At 45.2% G+C, this 19,548-nt stretch overlaps 2 protein-coding genes across 16 annotated transcripts in view; one reads left to right on the forward strand and one right to left on the reverse strand.

Annotated features, from left to right (window-relative positions):
* MTFR1L (mitochondrial fission regulator 1 like) overlaps nt 1-7,150 on the forward strand; it is a 19,224-nt gene extending 12,074 nt beyond the window's left edge. For 10 of the 12 annotated variants that reach the window (XM_043532403.1, XM_043532405.1, XM_043532406.1 and 7 more), the window contains one exon: nt 6,262-7,150. In XM_043532403.1, coding sequence (XP_043388338.1) covers nt 6,262-6,367 — 106 coding nt within the window. In that variant the 3' untranslated portion in view covers nt 6,368-7,150. Of the gene's footprint in view, nt 1-4,401; nt 4,601-6,261 lie in introns of all 12 variants that reach the window. The other 2 variants (XR_003566361.3, XR_006286617.1) reach the window with 1 other exon arrangement.
* Nucleotides 7,124-19,328, reverse strand: LOC102931648 (aurora kinase A and ninein interacting protein). 4 transcript variants are annotated; one of them, XM_037881975.2, is made up of 4 exons: nt 19,268-19,328; nt 13,313-13,419; nt 12,729-12,882; nt 7,124-10,787 (listed from the first exon to the last, which is right to left on the reverse strand). In XM_037881975.2, exons 1-4 carry the CDS (start codon nt 19,311-19,313, stop codon nt 9,730-9,732), a joined length of 1,365 nt encoding a protein of 454 aa, XP_037737903.1. In that variant the 5' UTR covers nt 19,314-19,328; the 3' UTR covers nt 7,124-9,729. The 4 variants fall into 4 exon arrangements, with proteins under 4 accessions (XP_037737903.1, XP_037737905.1, XP_037737904.1 ...); XM_037881977.2 differs by lacking the exon at nt 19,268-19,328 and adding an exon at nt 16,883-17,037; XM_037881976.2 differs by lacking the exon at nt 19,268-19,328 and adding an exon at nt 16,883-17,029 and having other exon boundaries at nt 13,313-13,444.
* Between the last annotated feature and the right edge of the window lie 220 nt (nt 19,329-19,548).

Below are 19,548 nucleotides of genomic sequence, written 5' to 3' on the forward strand. Positions count from 1 at the left end.
TGTAGACGCACGGAATATTGTGTTTATCTGCTGGTCTTTCGTGCTATAATCATGCTTTACAAGGAAATATTTGTTGTACATTAGAACTGCTGCTATTTCTAGATCTGTTTTATTTGCCTCCAAAATGATTCCCTTTGAGCCGAGCCAAGCCTTTGAATTTAAGGGTAGAAAACACTGGAGAGAGGGGGGAAGTAGTGCAAGTCTGCTAGCGCGCTGCTTGACAACTCTGCTTCGACCCATCCACGCCAAAAATCATCTTGCTTTTTTTATTGTTTAACAAAATGTGTGGGGAGAGGAGACCTCCATACTGTGACTCTTCATGTGTGAAGCCCTCTGAGACGCTGCCTTACTATTGTCAGATATCTGCAGACCCCTCACCTCTAAGCTCTGTGTGACTTCCATGCAATGTCTGATTAGGCAAACCGCCCACCTCATGCCTTTTTCCTCATAAGTGCTGTCCTGAAAGTAGATTTATCGTACTGTTGTCTTGTAACCTGGGAACGCCAAGTCATTGACATGCTTACCTATGCATTGTCGGGGACAGGACCCTCCCAATGAAATACCTTCTCTAATATCTCAGCTGGCCTTTGTACTGTCCTTGTTTCACATGGACAACATGGAATTAGACTGATGAAGCTCAGCCCTTTCACCAGCGCACCCCAAAATCCATGTGGCCACTTCTATGGTATTGTGGGGAGCCCTATTCAATATCAGAATAAAGAACATTTTGAATCATCATTATGCTCCTTATGAATGTTATGCCTAATCCAATTAAAGAGAGAGTGTCTGGCACCAAACAAAAGTATACCAAAAAATAAAACACTGAAATATACTCTGTACAGCTCAGCCTGCACCTGAAGTATCATTGCTCTCAAATTTTCCAAAGAAATATTATTCAGAAAGTGGAAATATATCCCTCCTCCATTATAATTCTTGTCATTAATCTTTCTGGAGGCTGGAGTAGGAGTCAAACTTAAATGAATTTCTCCCGCTCATGAATACACACTGGATATGTATCCTCTTTTGAATTGCAGATTGAAGTTTTTTCCTGCCCGTCCAAAGGAGCTTTTTTTGGCATCCTTTGCAATTTTGATTTATCACAGTCAAAGGAGATGTAATTTTCAAAAAAAAAAAGGTACTTGTCGTTTTGCAGGATTTAGCAGGGTTGCATCAATTTCCGTTGTCAGGCATTAGGTAATTTCGTCTGCGATGTCGTATTTGGGAGATGTGAATCATCTTCTTTTGCTGATAGAAAGCCAGACTTTCTTCAGAATGTTAAATTTGAACCCCCATCAGAAATGGGCTAAAACGTAGCTAAAGTGCCTACAAGCATTTGTTACACTTGTGCGACACAATATTTAACCCTAACTGCGTAAATTCATTTTCAAATACATAAAGTAAACTTCCCCTGGAGGCTCCCCTCTTGGGTGAGGGGAAATTGCCAAACACCTGGGGCATATTGGGCCTGGGAATCGTGCACTATGCAGAACAACGCTGATTAGGGAAAGACCTGCAATAATAATTTTTTTCAGCTGGGAGATTCAGGAAACTCATTCCATGTGTCAGAAGCTGCCGAGAAGGCGGCTCTCACACCAGCATTCCCAGGTTCATTGGGAAGGTGCTCGATGAATAGGGATTGGTGCGGAGGCATTTCACAAGGTCTTTGAGGGCGACCTGGAGCAAGTTCGTGGAGAGTTTTAGGAACAAGCATGGTGACTTTCTTCGGCTTATTCTTAAAATGACTCGAACTAGTGGATGCACTCGGTTGAGCAGCTTGGTTAGCGTGAGAATGCAGGTCGCAATATTATCCCCATGTCTATTCAGTCATCTTGTGTACGCTCCTGCATGGATTAGATATGGAGCGCCGCTAGCCCAGTGCCTTCAACAGACGTAGCTGAAATCCTCCTAAAGCCTTGTCATGGATGGGGTCGGGGCCTTATGGTACAAGTGCTCATATTTTGACTTTATGCCTCCCTGGCCAAAATGCATAGGGATAACTAATGCTGAATGAAAAGGACGGTTCGTGGAATGTTTACATCTTGTTCCTGAACCAGCCGAATAGGAGAAGGAAATAATATGAGCTATGGCTCAGACACAAGGAGAAGATTGCCACTGGGGTGAATATTGGGCTGGAGGGTAGGGGGAGAGAATGTTAGACACGACCTCTCCCTAGGATCAGCAGGAACGGAGCACGGCCACTGAGAACAGTCTGGGTGAAACTGTGCCCGTCTGTGACCCGAGGATTTGAAGGCAACCGCAGACTTTAACTCTTCCAGCAAATATACACCCCCATTGTGCAGGGAGGGCTCTAGTGTGAACCCGCAGGGCATTTCAGATGCTGTGCCGGACAAGTCTTTTAACTTTAAGATTTGATGGTGTTGACATATATGTGGCTGGTTATGCAGATAGTTCTATATGAGGCGTGTGTTTGACTTTCAGGGTAGCACCCTCATCTGTCCCAGTCATTCTGTTTCCCCAAATGAGATGGAATTGCATGATTCCCCAGGAAGTCAGTATACAGACACCTGAGCAGTAGGTGAGTCTCAGTCCCCAGGATTAGCTCTTGTAGGTGGGGGGAAGGTAGTCTGAGCCATGGGAATGGTAACACACAGCTATGCAGAACTGAGGGTGGCATAGAGAGAAGAGCCCCAATTTTCTTGCTGCTTATTTATCAGCAGTTCCCATTGACTTCACTGGAAGTCGCTCAGGTGCAGGAGCAAGAGAATGGGACCAGTATAATTTTAGGGACTGCGGGTGGTATGCATACACTGCTACGATCGTGCTGCTGTAGCACCATAACATAGACCCTTCCTGTGTCGACGGAAGGGGATTTTCTGTCGATGTAGTTAATCCACCTCTCCTAGAGGTGGTAACTGGGTCGGAAGAATTCTTCCACCCAGCTAGCTGCCTCTACTCTGGGGTAGATTGAGTTCACCATGCCACAACATTCTTCAAAGCCCTGAGCAACTTAACTAGATGGATCTAATTTTTAATTGTAGACCAGGCATGTATCTGATGGCTTATGCCTTTATCCAAAGAAGGGGCTAGTCCTTCTCTAGGTACCTATGTTCCAATGGCCTTATTCCGTGAAGGGGAGCTATTACCAGTGACTATTAGCACAGACGTCTGTAAAGTAGAATGCAAATGTCTTGTATGAGGATATCTAACAAATTCTATCCCACTGGGACTGGATGGGCAGAGAGCCCTGCTTTTCTGTTCAGCCAAGGCCCGTTTCCCACAGGGAATAACTGCTCGCCTGATTAACGGGAGAAGCTGAATCACATTGTATGCAAATTTATTTTAGTCTATTTCTGATAGCTCTATTTTTTTTCCTGATTAAATTGGTGTTCAGAATGAATGGCCCAGATCCTAGGCAAGTACTGTGGTAGCAATAACATGAATTGCCATGTCTCCAGTGGATTTACCGAAAGATAACAGCATTCATTTGTGGAAAGGTTGTGGTGATGTGTGTTTTCCCTAATGCTTCCTCTTACGCTGTATGACCAAATCTATAAGCCATAGGCTTCACACCATATATCGCTTCCTATTGCCTTGCCTCTAATGTACAGTACAAGCACTTGGAGATGAGGGTTACAATATCTGAATGAGAGCCGTGAATAATGTATTCCTTGTGACTTAGCAATTAACTGGTGAACAATTGTCTTTGTTGTTTGACCAGCACAAATTGACGATTGCCCTACACGCCGGCCTCATACCATGGTGACGTGCCATATATCTGTATGAAAGTTGGTTGGGACTCCCTAATATGCTGTGGGGATGAGCAGCTTGTACCTCCCTGACCAGCTGAATACAACACTTAGTTATTGTGTGCCTGGAAAGCAACAAGACCCTGGAAGCCTGGATTTCTTGTGGTGAATTGCTGGGCTTTTGCTGTGTCTTATCCTGCTGACATCAGTTCCGTATTTCACATAAAATGTTTAGTGAACAAAAACAAGTGAATGTGAAAAGATCTAGTGGGGTTATTCTTAGAACATCTGTTATTTCACAGCTGATGTACATTAATGAGTTGTGAAATATCCTTGCCATAGCCACCTATAGTAAATGATCTCAGTCAGCTTAGAACTGATTATAGAGTCCTTGATCTCTTTGAGGTTATTGTGGTGATTATACAGACATCCCAGCAGGTGTAGAAGCAGCATCATGGGTGTCTGACTTAAAAGAATCATGAGGCAGCATGAACTGAAGTTGTTTTCAAGCGGCAGCCTCCCTGGGGTCTGTCCCTCGTCTGACCAGTTTCCCGAACTCCGATGGTACCAGAGCCAGCAGTATAAAGTGAATGTGTAAAAAGGGAGTTAAATGACCATTTTAATTTTTGTGGGTGGAGATGCCATTTACACCTAACGATGATTAAATCAATGCTTCTCTGATGCTCCTGTTTAGGAACTGGTGTTAAAACCCACAGCCTGGAAACTTCAGGAATGAGTATGAGACACATTTGCATGTTTCCACCATTAAAATCAGAATAGAGCCCTTTTAATAGCTGATGCCCTTTGGAAAGGAATGGTCTGTATAGTGTTCCAGCTGATCCGTTCATTCGGTGTGTGGTTAAAAACATTTAGCGTGAGGATCTGCTTTGAATGTGAGTACGTTTTTATAAGTACTGATGGTGGGACTGATCTAATTCAGGTGTAATTGTGCATTAATTTGTCCATGATTACTTCCCTGGTTGTTGTAGTTCTTCGGTGAGAATTTCTAAAGAATCAAGGTGCTGATATTTAATTGCAGTGCTGCTTGATGTTGGTTGAAGATACCCCCTCCGCTGCTAGTTGCCGGGTGTCAGTTTTCTACAATAGCTGCTGGTCGTGCGCTGTTGCTGGAGGCTTGTTCTCTCCCTCTCATAGATTTCCCCCACACCACTTTTAGCTACCCATGGTGGGGATGAGCTTCTTCCTTGTGACCAGTACAACTTCAGTCTTTATTGCTGCAGTCTCGCTTTGCCTCTTCCTGCATCTGCTCTTGGCTTCTCTCCTATACCCATTGCCCTTTGGAAGCAGTTTATTGGAACGCTGGATGATTTTGGATTCTCTTAAGCTTCCCCAGGTGGGATTCTTTAAAGCTTCCCCAGCTTCAGTAGTTCTTTCTCCCTGTCTCTGCACTCGTATCAGAGGGGTTCTGGTGAAATCAGTGGGGTGTTTCTATCTACCGTCATGATTTAAAAGCTGAAGTTAAACTATATATTACAATTGTGGGCTAAGGCCTTGCCCCTTGGGTTACTTGTGAACTTCTTAAATTTAATCACTTGGTCTAGTAAAAGCTTTCAGTGCAAATTCAAGATTAAGTGGCTGCAGGTGTTTAAAACAAATACAGCAAACCGTAATTTATTTTTTGCTTTCATCTAGTTAAAAATAATAGGCTCTTTTAGAGGCTTTTAAAAGATTTCAGAACTCATGGAATGTTTTCCAGCCTATAAGAAATTTTTTACTTTAAAATGTTAAACTCTAAAATCAGTGGCTGTTATCATGGGATCCTTATTTTCAAGTATCATGAATGACCCAATATAATTCATACCTTTTTGGTTTCTTGTGAAGTAGGCTCCCTTATTGTAAAGTAAACTGATCACTAGGGCTCATAAAACGCAGGACCCACTGCTTACCTGTCATGCAAGACTGTTGTTGGATTATGTGAGAAAAGGGGAGGTAAAGCAGAAGAATCCTGTTTTTATTGTACAAAGACATGCAAGTGAGCAGTGTACCCATTTCACAATTAACATCATCATAGATAATTCTACTATTTCAGTTCAAAGTAATGTCTTTTGGTTTTAATAAAGAAGGGGGGCAGCCTGCATACAGCTTGTATTTTGCACATTTCTTCTGACCTGTTGTTAACACTTCAGATTTAAAATTTGGGGGTGGGGGAATGAAATGTAGACTGAGATTTTCTACACCACTAGAAGCATTTAGACCGCACAATTTCCCCTTGAAATTAATGGGAACTCTGTCTCTACATTTCCTAGGCAGCTTGCAAAATCTCAGCCTTAATGTACTATTCGCTTTGTCTTCTATTCAGGTTTTGCACTTTACCCAACTCTGACAGACTGTCAGGGTTCCCAGTGCTGCAGTGAGATGCTTAAATAAAAAGGGGGTTTCAGAGATGCACCATTTTCTCATAATTTGGTTTATAAAACAATTTTTTTAAACAAAATCCTAAAGCTTGGGCCTAGCAGAGACAGTGTCCTCTGCAGACTTTGGAGAATCTCTACCCAAATTGCTGTTAATACGTTAATTTTGTATCCTCCATCAGGAACCGAACTTTACTGAAGGAGGAAGACCCTGCTGTTCTTATATCAGAAGTGTTAAGAAGAAAATTTGCTCTAAAGGATGAAGATGTAACCGTGAAAGAAAACTGACATTACACTTCCATTTAAATCTGTAAGCAAGTGTATCGTGCTCCTAAGATTTTTCTCCACAGTAGCTGCCTTCCTCAGGATAAAACTTTTTTGCCTCTTTACTAATTAGAAATGATTTCTGCGCTGGAAACTTATTCAAGAAAGAAACTGTGGGTTTGCAGTGTTTTCCACGTCTCTAAATATATAAAAACTTTTTAAGAAAAAGGAAATTGTTTTCCACATATATTTTGAAGCATTGCTGGTAACAGATTCTTCTACAGAGTGATGCTAAATGAAGTTATCTTCCTATCTGTGTTTTCCCCAAGGTGACTTTAACTTGAATCATTAATTTGACTCATGATGGTCTTGTTGCAATATGACTAGCTACTAATTTATAATATAAATGGACATAAAACATCTAATTCTTTCTCTGTTCAGGGAAAGTCTGGTGCAAAGCTATCAATGAAACTAAATTGCTTCTTCCTTCTAGGCTGTCAGTTTTTAGGAAGTTCTTACTGTAGCGAGGGTGGTTTAAGAGCTTACATTATTTTCTCAAAAAAGGATTCCATTCCCTAAAGTTTCTTCCAATTACTTTCCTGTCCCATTTGGGATGGGAGACATTAAAGTGAATGATCAGTCCATTTAACCAAGCTCAATTTGCTAGACTGGTGAGTGACTTTCAAAAGGTTTGTAATATTTGAAAGATCAAAATATCCCGAGTCACATTACATGACACTTATATCCTGCCCTAAGGTAACTTGTCAAGAATTCCATGTGTTTCATTAAAATGATCTTTTTATTCAATTAACTTTATTAAAATTCAGTAAGGATTTTGTCCAGTTAATGTGACTTAAAGTTTATCTACTGAATCATCAAAGCTAGGAGTTGAGTCCTGTAGGAAACCATGTGGGGAAAAGGAAAGGAGAGAGTTAAATCAAAGTCACTGGTTGAAGTGTCATTCTGCGCTAATGTCTCTCAGCTGTATTTAAGGTAGATGATGATTCTTTTATATAAATGGATCCCTATACTTAGTTCTCCAATGATATTTGCAGGTTTCCTCAATAGTCAACAGCTGTGCTGGGTTTTTTTGGAGGACTGGTTCTGTCTGCTTGTACTGGTATCTGAAACATTGCTTGTAGCAGAGTATTGGTGTTTTGGGCTGTTTTTGCTGCAGCAGAGGGCATGAATCACCATGCTGCATGTTGCCTCAACTTGACATCTGTCTGTCCGCAATCACTGGGTCCTGTGGCTCCCTCTTCCTAGTCTCTCCTGTGTTGCTTTCTTGTGAAGTCACTCTACTGTCCTTGCAACTCAACAGAGAATTGAAAATTCAATGCATGCCTATTTAAAATATTGTGTGTCAGGAATGGGGTGAGTGAGCAGCTCCCACGCCATATTTTCCCACAATATTTGTGCTGCAGGAAGCTATACACAACGTTGTCATTCTGCCAGAAACACACCACACACAGTTGGTATCTAACCCCATTAGTTCCTACTTATCACCACTTCTGAAGGATGGGAGAGTATAACTGGGGGGCCTGGCTGGCACATATTTTAGTCCTTGGTGTGGAATAATATTCCCAAGGTCCATTGCACAATTCTACACACACACCCACCCACCTCTGCTGAGTCAATAGGGAAGATTAGCCATGTTTTCCCAAAATGCATCTGTGTCTACACAGCTGTGGCCATACTGTATTGTCAGAGGAAAACATGGGAGCCTAGTCCCACATAATAGGGACAATATGGGGTCAGCTAATGCAGATGATTGCACTTTTGTGTGATCTTCCTGCCCTATACTATCATGCTGCCTCTGAATGGGGTGAATTGGCCTCTCTCCCCTAACAGGTACAAATGTACCCAAGCCAGATTCTTCCTTACACTGGTGGTGTGACCAGTGTGGGAAAACCTCACTTCAAGTCCAGATTCGCTCCTGCAGCCAGTAACCGGCTTAGAGAGGGAGGAAGCTTGCTCTGTTAGAACCAGCAAGAAAAGTCACACTGTGACTTCCTTGCTATCCCTCCTTACTGTGGCAGTTGTGGGGCCCTGCAAATTGTGAAGCCAGATCTGGCGATAGTGGTAATCTCAAGGTTTCTATTTTAAAATAAGTAAACCTGCCACTGCACTCTTGCTTTATTTAAGCACTCTGGTGGCAATCACAATTAATACTGAATGTCTAGGATCCCACCTTGTACGCAGCTACAAACTTTGGCTTGCAAGGTCTAAAATGCCTGTTATGTACATCTCTTCCTTTTCCACACTAGCTGCCTTTGGTGGGGATGGTACAACTACAGTTTCTGATGATGATCGTTGATTTTTCTATTGAGCAAAGTAGCTTAATCTTACTAATTTAATGAAGGGACATGTATAGCTGACAACTGTGCCCCTTAAGAAGCATTATAGCGTGCATACTCCCTTTAAGTCAAAATATTGTTCTGTTGCTATAGTAACAATTACCACACAGCAGACCATGGGGTCCATCTAGTCAACTAACCAGTACCACATGCTTCAAAGGAAGTTGCTTGCAACTTCGATCCAGTGCTCATAACAATGGTCAATTAGGGGTTGTTTTGTCTGCTGACGCAAGAGGCTCTGTGTCCTTTACAAACTTGTTTTTAAATATTCTCAGGGCTGTTCTTAGCTATATACATGTCCAGTCCATTTTTGACTCTTGACCTTAGTGACATCCTCTACCAGTGAATTCCACAAGCTAACTGTGTTTGTTATGATTAAACACTTGACTGGGCAGCTGAACCTAAATTTGGGGGGTAGATAATCCACCTGTAGATGTGTTGTGAGACACTAGACTACACAGTGTGGATCCTCAGGCTTGTGGACTCTGACTTGTGAGACATATTGCAATATTCAGATCTTACAAGATGAGTGGCAATGTTCTAAATCAATGGCAAGGTGTCTTTTCCCTTGAATAAGTAACAGGTCCTTATTCTTCAAATGTGGGATTGAAGTACCCTTCATGCTTCCTTTTATATAGCACCACCACTAACCAGAGCCTTGCCAAACATGCAAATTGATGGTGTCACACAGATACAATGTTTGACAACATGGTCCCTATGAGCAGGGCACAGGTAGAAGCAGATGTGGAAACTTGATTACAACCCATCTTGCTATAAAATTATCACTTTATTTGCACATGTAGAATCTCTTTTTAATCAAAGACAATTCTGCATGCAGCATAAATAGCCTGTGTGTGTGGGTCTATACCACTGATAGCCAAAGGCCATATATGCAAGATGTACACTTACACAGTCCTTGTATCTTAAAGAAAGTGATGCACTGTGGAGGCTTCAGAGGAATTTTCACATACATTAAAAAATGTCAATTTTTCAGCAGCCCATTGCATTCAGAAAAAAATTACTACTGAATCAATGTTTGATAATTCTATTTCCTTCTGAATCCTCTGTGAATAGCAAATCATAGCATGACTCAGGCTCACATAAATTAATGGCTGTAGTAGCTAAAGGAGTCCTGTCCGATGCCCCTGAAGAATAAACTTTAAAGCAATCCACAGAGGGTGGGCTAGGCACCCTCTGGACAAAATTGGTTTTGTCCTGTAGATACTTTTTCTGCAAAGGAGATCTGACACTCTCATAGAAGCGCTGGTGAGAAATGACTCTGTATCCCTCTGAATCCTGGGTAAACAACTGTGTGGTAGAACTACTCTTACTGTCCCCCTGCTCTTCTGCTGAACCAGCCATATTGTGAGAGTTTCTTGTCCAAAAGTCAGCAAAATTTTGACTACTGTCTCTCAAAAGCTCTGTTTTAGCTGTTCGCCCCTGGGAGAGAGGACAATTGGTCTGCTGGCCTTCGTTACCCTTGGGAGCAGGACTTATATTCTCAACCTCTGAGAAATCCATGAAAGAAATTCCACGAGGGGGCAGGTTTTTGCATCTCCTCCTACCTTGCTTTATCAGGTGTTTAGGTTTGAGACCCACTCTAGTTATCCCCCTCTTGGAGCACAAATGGGCCTCTTTCTCACCTATCCAATAACTCTCGCTCTTGCTTGAAATTATCCCATTTGCTACAGAAACACTTCCAGTGAATGAGTCAGCTGAATTCCTGTGAGCTAGAACCCTATTGTCCTCTGAATCCTGGGTGAAGTTTATGGAGAGAGAGTCTTCTGTCTCACCTGCAGATGTCCTTGCAATGGCTGTGCACTCACTCCTGCTGTTAACCTGTGCTTGTGGGAAGGTATAGTTCACCAGGGGAATGCTCAAGCCTTGCGTGTTTTGTACAAGCAGCTGGCTACACTCCTGAATGTTGTCCTCCTGAGGGCTCAAGGTTGGTGCCTGGACTTCCTCTAACTTAGCAGCTCCCGAGTTCTTCATAGAGGAGGCAGCCAAGAAATCAGAGCCTTTTCCTAGGTGTGTTTTATTTGACATAAGAGGATATGGCTTTAAGTTTTCTTCATCATCCTTTTCACCTGGAAAAAACAATGTATTTGAATAAGACAACACAGCTGATATGCAAGCTTTTCAAACTCAGATTAGCGACCACACAATTATGCCTCTCCCATAATTCTACACTGTGCCCCACCCCTCCTTTAACTAATTTGGACATGACCAGACTCTCTCCTGTTTCACAACATCCTAATAGCTCTACCTCCTTGTAGAAATTAGTGAGAGGGCCGGTCCAATATGTGAAGCAAGAAGAGGACAGTCAAGCAAGTTCTGCCTCCCATGAGGGAGAAGTGAAGTGACATCTGAGCAGTTCCAAGCTCCCCTTGGTGCTCTGTCTCTTCCTCAGGCCTCCCTCCCACGAAGAGTCAAATTCCAACTTGAGTAAAGCCATTCCACCTACCTTAAGTTCCCCTTACACTTTCAATAGGATGTGCCATTTAACAGTTATGTAATGCCTCTGCTTTCCACACCTAAGGTGGCTGCAGTGATTTTGATGACACTGTATATTTGTGAAGTGCTTTACCAATGAATAGTGCAATAGAAATTAAGATTTAATAAATCTTCCTCTGATACAAAGTGGTGTGATTGATTAACTACTGGAAGATGCTCCACTTTTCGAAATTAGTGATGCACAAGGAATGTGGAAAACTGAACTGTAAAATTTTCCAGACACCTCATCATCTCTTCGAAGGGAGGAAAGAAACAAGAGAATAAGTCTTCTGCTTTTGAAACCATTCGAAATAGTGTAATTTCTAAATCCTACCTCAAGATTCTTGCTTTTTCTCAATTTCAGAATAAAGAGTTGAGTTAATATTTACACAGCAATAGAAAACTGTGTAGAAATTACTGCAGGGAAGTCTCTAAATCTTGCCATCGGAATCTATACTGAATGGAAAGGATAGTGGCCTTCATGCAGTAAATCCACAGGGAGCAGGAAACAGCACAAAGCATAGGCAGAGGCTGAATGGCACTACTACAAGCCCGGCCCACTAGAGACAAATAAAAATCAGACTCACTCAGAGTAGTTTGTGCATGTGTTTAAACAAATATCACGCAAGATTACTAGGCTCAGCTCCCCACAGGCCATTGTTGCGCTCGCTCCAACAGCCAGAGCACACAAATGTAAAAAAGCACTTTTCATCATAAACTGAGCCATGGCTTAGCTCGCAGTCAGCATTTCTGAGCTGAAATACCATGTTAGATAAAATTCAACGACACTAGATGGACCCAGTTGACTACACCAATTAGAGATGTGTCCATAGTATGAGTACACTCCTTCCCCTACCATTTCCTCTCAGCTTCAAGACTTCAGGGTTAACATGCTACCCTTCCCAATAAAGGTCCTGATCCTGTAGCCCTTCCACAGCACAATGCTCCTGTTTAAATCAATGGGAGTTTTGCACAAACAGTGAATTGTAGCATCAGTTCCAAATTTATAAAAACACATGGGATGAATTTGGCACCTAATTCTTTTAGGTTAATCCCAGTCTTTAACATTAGTAGGGAATACAATCTGGCAAACGTGGGAACGGATCTGAATGGTCTTTGTTCATTTTGGGTCAGATTTACCCATCCCATGCTATTTAGCCTCTAATCTACTTTAGGCTACCTGACAGAAGCAATGCTGGAAAGTGTCCAGACTCCTAACTGCACACCAGTAAAGGCATTCTCTGTCTCTGCCCATGCAAAATGCCTTAAAATGAGACTAGGTGGTTTTTCTGTCCTGTCAGGAAAATATATATATATGTATGCACAGAGATTTGGTCAATCTTTCGAGCGTACTCAGAGGAGGAAGATTCCCCAGCCAGCAAGCCATAATTTTTAGCCAGGTTCTGTGAATATTAACCTGATCCTGAATAAGTAACATATAATGTAGCACGATATAATGTTTCACTGTAACTTCGCCATATTAAAAAGTTGTGTGTGTTCGCGTGTGTGAGCGCGCAAAAATTGCTCTACAGTACCTGTTGGTTGAATGCTGAAGAACGAAGAGATGGTAGTTTGCCTGGTGTATGGCTGAGAAAGCCTTGTCTGAGTAAAATTAACTGAAATGTGACTATTACAGTTCCTCTCAAGAAGTGGATTTGGCGTGTTTGAAGTTGGCTTGGATACAAGAGTCTGGGTGGGGAGAGAAGTGCTAGAGTGAATTTAACTTGTTAACAGTGACATAACTCCCCTCTCCTTGTTATTCCCTTTATCTCCTTTCGTCTACAGTTGTACCACACTGCTTGAACAACCCTCTTCCCCAATAAGCCACATTTCCTACCTCTTCACCTTTTTTCCTTGCTTCTTTGCACTGCTAGTCTCTGTTAGGATACTCCCCACTGCCACGTCTGAGACAATTCAGTGATGGCTCATTTTAAAAAAAGGAGAGGTAAAAATACTCTAAGCTGCTTCTTCTGCCAATCTCTTGTTCCCATGCTATATCATCCCCTCATGTGAGCCCTCTAACTTGGACTGTAAACTCCTGAGGGCACAGAACATTGTGTACTAGGTTTGTAAAGAGCTGTACAAAGCTATGACATCACAAACAGTACAGATTTATTACCTGTATTTTGCGCTTCTTTAACTTTGCAGTGTCCAGCCAGATGCCACAAGTCTCGAACTGCTCCGCAGTGCTTCTTTTTCTTACACATTTCATGGCTGATCCTTTTTCTGTATACAAATAATGAGGGACCTGCTGCAGCGTGAAATAAGAAGGCAGGCTAGAGCATCACCAGCAGTGTTCTTGTATATACTCTGTGCAAGGACAGGAACAATTTCCAGTGCAGTAGTGGGAGAGTGGGCAACAGCAATACGAAACTGACTCACTGTGACACCTTGGGCAAGTTATTTCATCCTTTGCACCCCATTTAGCAAGGGATAATTTGGTAACTGCTTGGAAAGCCCTTTGAGATCTACTGTATAAGTGCCAAATAATAATTATTTTGATGATGTGCTTTGTAACTGGCTGCTCCTAAAAACTCTTGCTGCTTCTCTTTCACACAGTTCTTAGCACAGCTGGATTTATAATTGCTGGAAACACCTGAGGCTATGGCTTCATTGCAGAATTAATAGGAGTTATCTACACTGGAGTTAGCCTAGCTTCAGTGAGACCTGCCACATGGTGGGTATGTACATATTGCAATAACTGGGATGTACCCAAGCTAGCTTTCATCTAGCTAGCTCAAGTCCCAGAGCAGCAAAACCATGGCAGCACTAACTGTACAAACTTTGCCCAGAAACCTGGCTAGTTACTTTGGGGAGGGGCTAGTCCACACTGAAGCTTATACTGCTTTTGCTTCACTGTTCCAGGACCCAAACTACCTAGCTCGGGTATGTCTGCTCAAGCTGCAATCACACACCATGGCTGCAATCTAAACATATCCTGTGAAGTAGCACAGAAGCTGCATGTCTATACTGGTGCTGCATGCACTGTTGCATTTTAAACAGGGCTACGGTGAATGGTCAATAGCTGATCTGCAGGGAGGAGATGAGACAAGGGCCTATGGCCCAGTGCAGTGCGAGAGAAAGGGGCACAGGGAGGCCAATAAGGCTCCATCAGCAGCTCTTTAATGACCTGAAAATCAAAAAGGAATCCTACAAAAAGTGGAAACATGGACAAATTGCCACGGTGGCGTACAAAAAAACAGCACAAGCATGTAGGGACAAAATCAGAAAGACTAAGGCACGAAAGGAGTTACACATGCCAGGGGACATAAAACCCAGTAAGAAGAGATTCTTTAAACATATTAGGAGAAAGATGAAGGAAAGTGTAGGTCCTCAACTTAGTGGGAAAGGAGAGCAAATAACTGATGACATCAAGAAGGCTGAGGTATTTAATGCCTATTTTGCTTCAGTCTTCACTGGAAAGGTTAAGGGTGAGCAGATACTCAACACAATATTAACAACAAGGGGGAAGGAGCATAAGCCAAAATAGGGAAAGAACAGGTTAAAGAATATTTATATAAAGTTATATGTATTCAAGTTGACAAGGCCTGCTGAAATTCATCCTTTGGTTCTTAATAAACTAGATGAAGCAATCTGAGAACCATTAGCAATTATCTTGAGAACTCATGGAGGATAGTTAAGGTCCTAGAAGACTGAAGAAGGGCAAACATAGTACCTTATCTTTAAAAAGGGGACCAAAGAGGACCAAGGGAATTATAGTCCAGTCAGCCTAACTTCGATACCTGGAAAGATGCTAGAACAAATTATTGAACAATCAATTTGTAAGTACCTAGAGGATAACAGTTATAAAGACTAGACAGCATGACTTTGTCAGGTTTACTAGCCTAGTGGATTGAGGGGGGGGGGGGGGGGGAAGCTGTAGGGGGATATATCTTGATTTTAATAAGGTTTTTGACACAATTTCACATGACATTTTGATAAGCAAACTAGGGAAATGCCGTCTATATGTAATTATTATAAGGTGGGTGCACAACTGGTTGAAAGACCACATGCAGCATGGTTTTCCATGGTTCACTGTCAAACTGGGAGGACATATCTCGTGGAATCCCTAAGGGGTCAGTCCTGGGTCTAATAATATTCAAGATTTTCATTAACAACTTAGAAAATGAACTGGAGAGCATGCTTATAAATTCTGGAGATGACATCAAGCTGGGAGATGTTGCAAGCACTTTGGCGGACAGGATTAGAATTCAAAAGGACCTTAAATTGGAGAAGTGATTGAATTCAACAAGATGAAATTCAATAGAGATAAGTGCAATGTATTTTATGTAGAAAGGAAAAAATCAAATAAAAGACCAGGGTGGTAGTACTGCTGAAAAGGATCTGGAGGTTACATGGAAGATATGGGGGGTAACTGTCCCACTCTATTCAGCACTGGGGAGGCCACAGCTGGAGTACTGGACCCATTTCTGGGCACCGCACCATAGGAAAGATGGGGACAAACTGAAGTGAGTCCAGAAGAGCTCAACAAACATGATAAAACATTTAGAAACCTATGAAGAAAGGTTAAAATAACCTGGGCACATTTAGTCTGGAGACTGAGGGGGGACGGGATAGCAGCCATCACATATGTGAGGAGCCGTGAAAAAGAGACCGATTGTTCTCAGCAGCCTGTGAAGGCAGGACAAGGAGTAATGGGCTTGATGGGCAGCAAGGGAGATCTAGGTGAGCTGGTAGGAAAACTTTTGAACTTCCGGGACAGATGCTAAGGGAGGTGTGGGGGGGCGCTCCCCATCACTGCAGATGTTCAAGAACAGGCTGGATAAGCCCCTTCCGTGCTCCCCCAGTCCACTGCTGCTTGCTCCCAGCCCTTCCTGAGCCCCCCTGCTCTGAGCCCCCAGCTCCCCATCCGCTCCTCATCCCAGCCTCGCAACCCACCTCACCCCAACCCTTCATGAGCCCCCCACCCCCTTGCTCCCAGCCCCTCCTGAGCCCCCCGCCCCCTTGCTCCCAGCCCCTCCTGAGCCCCCTGCCCCCTTGCTCCCAGCCCCTCCTGATGTCCCCACGCTCTGAGCCCCCCACCCCCTTGCTCCCAGCCCCCCCCTCTGAGCCCCCCGCCCCTTGCTCCCAGCCCCTCCTGAGGCCCCCCCGCTCTAAGCCCCCCGCCCCCTTGCTCCCAGCCCCTCCTGAGGCCCCACGCTCTGAGCCCCCCGCCCCCTTGCTCCCAGCCCCTCCTGATGTCCCCACGCTCTGAGCCCCCCGCCCCCTTGCTCCCAGCCCCTCCTGAGCCCCCCGCTCTGAGCCCCCCGCCCCCTTGCTCCCAGCCCCTCCTGATGTCCCCCCGCTCTGAGCCCCCCGCCCCCTTGCTCCCAGCCCCTCCTGAGCCCCCCGCTCTGAGCCCCCCGCCCCCTTGCTCCCAGCCCCTCCTGAGCCCCCCGCTCTGAGCCCCCCGCCCCCTTGCTCCCAGCCCCTCCTGATGTCCCCACGCTCTGAGCCCCCCGCCCCCTTGCTCCCAGCCCCTCCTGATGTCCCCACGCTCTGAGCCCCCCGCCCCCTTGCTCCCAGCCCCTCCTGAGCCCCCCGCTCTGAGCCCCCCGCCCCCTTGCTCCCAGCCCCGCCCCCGCTCTGAGCCCCCCGCTCTGAGCCCCCCGCCCATGGCTCCTCCCGGCCTTCGGGGGGCTCTGAACGGCAGCGAGCTGCCCCACAAACGCCCCCCACCGGCTCTCACCGGGCGAGCGGCGGCCAACGACCTCTCCCGCCGAGCAGCTTCCCTTCCCGCCCGGTCCCCACGCCCGGCACGGGGGGCGGGGGCTGGCCGGGAGAGGGGCCAATCACAGCGGCCGGCTAGGCCCCGCCCCTGCCCCGCGCGCCGCAGCGAGGGGCGGGGGCAGACTCGGCTCTCCGCGCGCGCGCCCGGTGCCCCGGTCCCTAATTGGGCGCTGCGGAGCGAGGCGTCCCAGGGACCCCCCCCCGCGGGGCAGAGCTATGAGTAGTCAACAATCACACCAAGGGGGCGGGGTGCAGCTCAGGCCGCATGTGTTTATCCAGCGCCTAGCAGCCGGGGGGGGCAGGGTCATGCTTAGGGGTCCGTGCCCCCCCACGCTATGCACAGTAAATAATTCTGTGATGAGGGGGGAGGAGGGTGGAATTTAGGCAGAATGGGTGGGTTTGTACAGCACCGAGCACAAAGGGGTCCTGTGCACACCCACACGAGGAGCAGTCAATAATTACGGGGCAGCGCGGCTCTCGGGGCAGCTGTAGCTAGCGGTACCAGGTCCCGCCCCCCTGGGAGCAGTCAGAAGGAAAAGGGGCGGTGGCCCAGGAAGCAGCTGCGGCCCTGCGATAAGCTCCCAGAGGGATCGGCGAGGACCACTGTGGGTGGGGAGGCAGGACGGAGCAAGGCGTAGCGGGGAGCACCGAGGCTCTATCATGGTAGTGCACAGGCCCCCTAAGCATGGCCTGCCACCGTCCTAGGTGCTGTACAAAGACACCCATTCTGCCTGAGTTCCACCCTGCTTCCCCCTCCCCATCATCATCGAATTATTTACTATGCGTAGCGCGGGGGTGCTCAGGCCCCCTAAGCATAGCCCAGCCCTGCCTTGTGCTAGGTGCTATACAGACGCACGGGTGCTTGCCTGAGTTCCACCCTGCTTCCCCCTCCCCCATCCTATAATTATTTACTACTCATAGCGTGGTCATGCACAGCACCTAAGCATGGCCCAGCCCCACCTCGTGCTAGGTGCTGTACAAATAATGGCAGGATTGACTAGAGTTTTGCTGTGCCAACACTGCTGGCCTGTGGCACAGAAATCATCATGCCACTGGGGGGCCGGGGAAGGTCTACACCACACACTAGGTTTGCATCTGCTTTGACTCACGCCATTTAACAAAGGTTAAGTTCACCCCACAGCAGAGGGTGATGAAGCCCCCACATTTTACTTGTTAAAGCTTTCGGAAAGGCAGATGGTCATGCACATGCTCTCTGCCTCAGGGTGAATTTCTCTTCCGCACGATGGGCTAGCTATGGGACAAGTGGCTCCTATTTATTGTTATAAAAGGGCAACAGACAAAGCCAAGCCCATCATTGCATAAAGATGGGAGGCAGGGAGGGAGGGATTTCTCAATTGCTTTGCAGATTGGGTAAGAGGAGAACGTTTGTAAACTAGGAGTTAAAAACTAGCACCCTACTCCTGAAGCATGTTCCATCAGGGTGGATTTGTGCTCCTGTGTAACCCAATTATCCTCCACTGCTAGGTCGATCACCATGGCACCAGTAAGAGGAGCAGGGCAGAAATTTTTTCTTAAAGCTAGTTGATTTTTAAAAAGTTTGTCAAAAACATTGCACCTAAAAACGCAAATAAAGTGAAGTGTAAAGGGGAAATTTTGTCATATGTTTACAATTAATGGTCTTGAGGTTTTTGTACTCAGCCTATTGCAGCAAGATACCAGATCCTCTAAACAAACACACAGTACTAACCTGATTAGACCCAATGTAAACCCACTCAGCTGTTGTTTCAGCCACTGGATGAAACCCAACAAGTGCTGTTTGTCATATGATGCAGCAAACTGGAATCGAACATGGTGGATTCAGAGAGAGACAAGGTGGGTGTGGCAATATCTTTTGTTGGACCAACTTCTGTTGGTGGAAGAGACAAGCTTTTGAGCTCCACAGAGCTCTTCTTCAGGTCTGGGAAAGGTAACTGGAGTGTCTCCCAGTGTCTTTCCCAGCTGTGAACAAGAGCTCTGCAGAGCTTAAAAGCTTGTCTCTTTCACCAACAGAATTTGGTCCAACAAAAGATACCACCTCACCCACCTTGCATCTCTCATTTTCTGGGACCACCATCATGGCTACAACTACACTATAAACATGATAGATCAAGACAATTGCAAAAGAAACGAAGCTGAATTGCACATTCGTTTTATTTTGTGCTCACCACATATAACACAGGATCTCCAAAACTGCACTTGAGGGATACCTACATAAATGCTATGTGTCCTTACTGGGGCTTTGATTCCAGCCTGTCCTGATTCCCTTATCAGTTATGCTGCTCTGAAGCTGGCACAGCAAAGTAGGGGATATTTGACAATAAAGTTTGGTCATCTGAACGGATACCTTTGCCGAATGTTATGGCTTGCCAGTTTTCACAGCTCCTGATCATGCCGGCTATTACATGTTTGTAATATGGTCACTGCTGCAGACACTATGGAAGCTGTAATGTCATTCTGCTGACCTTGTGATAACAGAAAAAGACTTTTAATGTAGCCCGGCAACACCCCTCCATGCTGGGTCCAGACCTAGGGACTGTTAACAGGCAGAGCTCAGTGACAGGCTGAACTTGACACAGTCAATGGGAGTTGTGGGAGTGCAGAATGGCACTGGATCAGGCCATTAGG

This window comes from Chelonia mydas, chromosome 19 (assembly GCF_015237465.2).
Source record: "Chelonia mydas isolate rCheMyd1 chromosome 19, rCheMyd1.pri.v2, whole genome shotgun sequence".
In the NCBI taxonomy this organism is placed as follows: Eukaryota; Metazoa; Chordata; order Testudines; family Cheloniidae; genus Chelonia; species Chelonia mydas.

What these genes read in the sequence shown, in the direction of transcription:
- LOC102931648 (XM_037881975.2), bottom strand. Translation starts at nt 19,313, where the DNA reads ATGATCAGGAGCTGTGAAAACTGGCAAGCCATAACATTCGGCAAAG. An exon ending in TAAAGAAGCGCAAAATACAG is followed by an intron (nt 12,883 to 13,312) that starts GTAATAAATCTG and finishes CTCCCCACCCAG; the next exon opens with ACTCTTGTATCCAAGCCAAC. An exon ending in CTTCAGCATTCAACCAACAG is followed by an intron (nt 10,788 to 12,728) that starts GTACTGTAGAGC and finishes TGTTTTTTCCAG; the next exon opens with GTGAAAAGGATGATGAAGAA.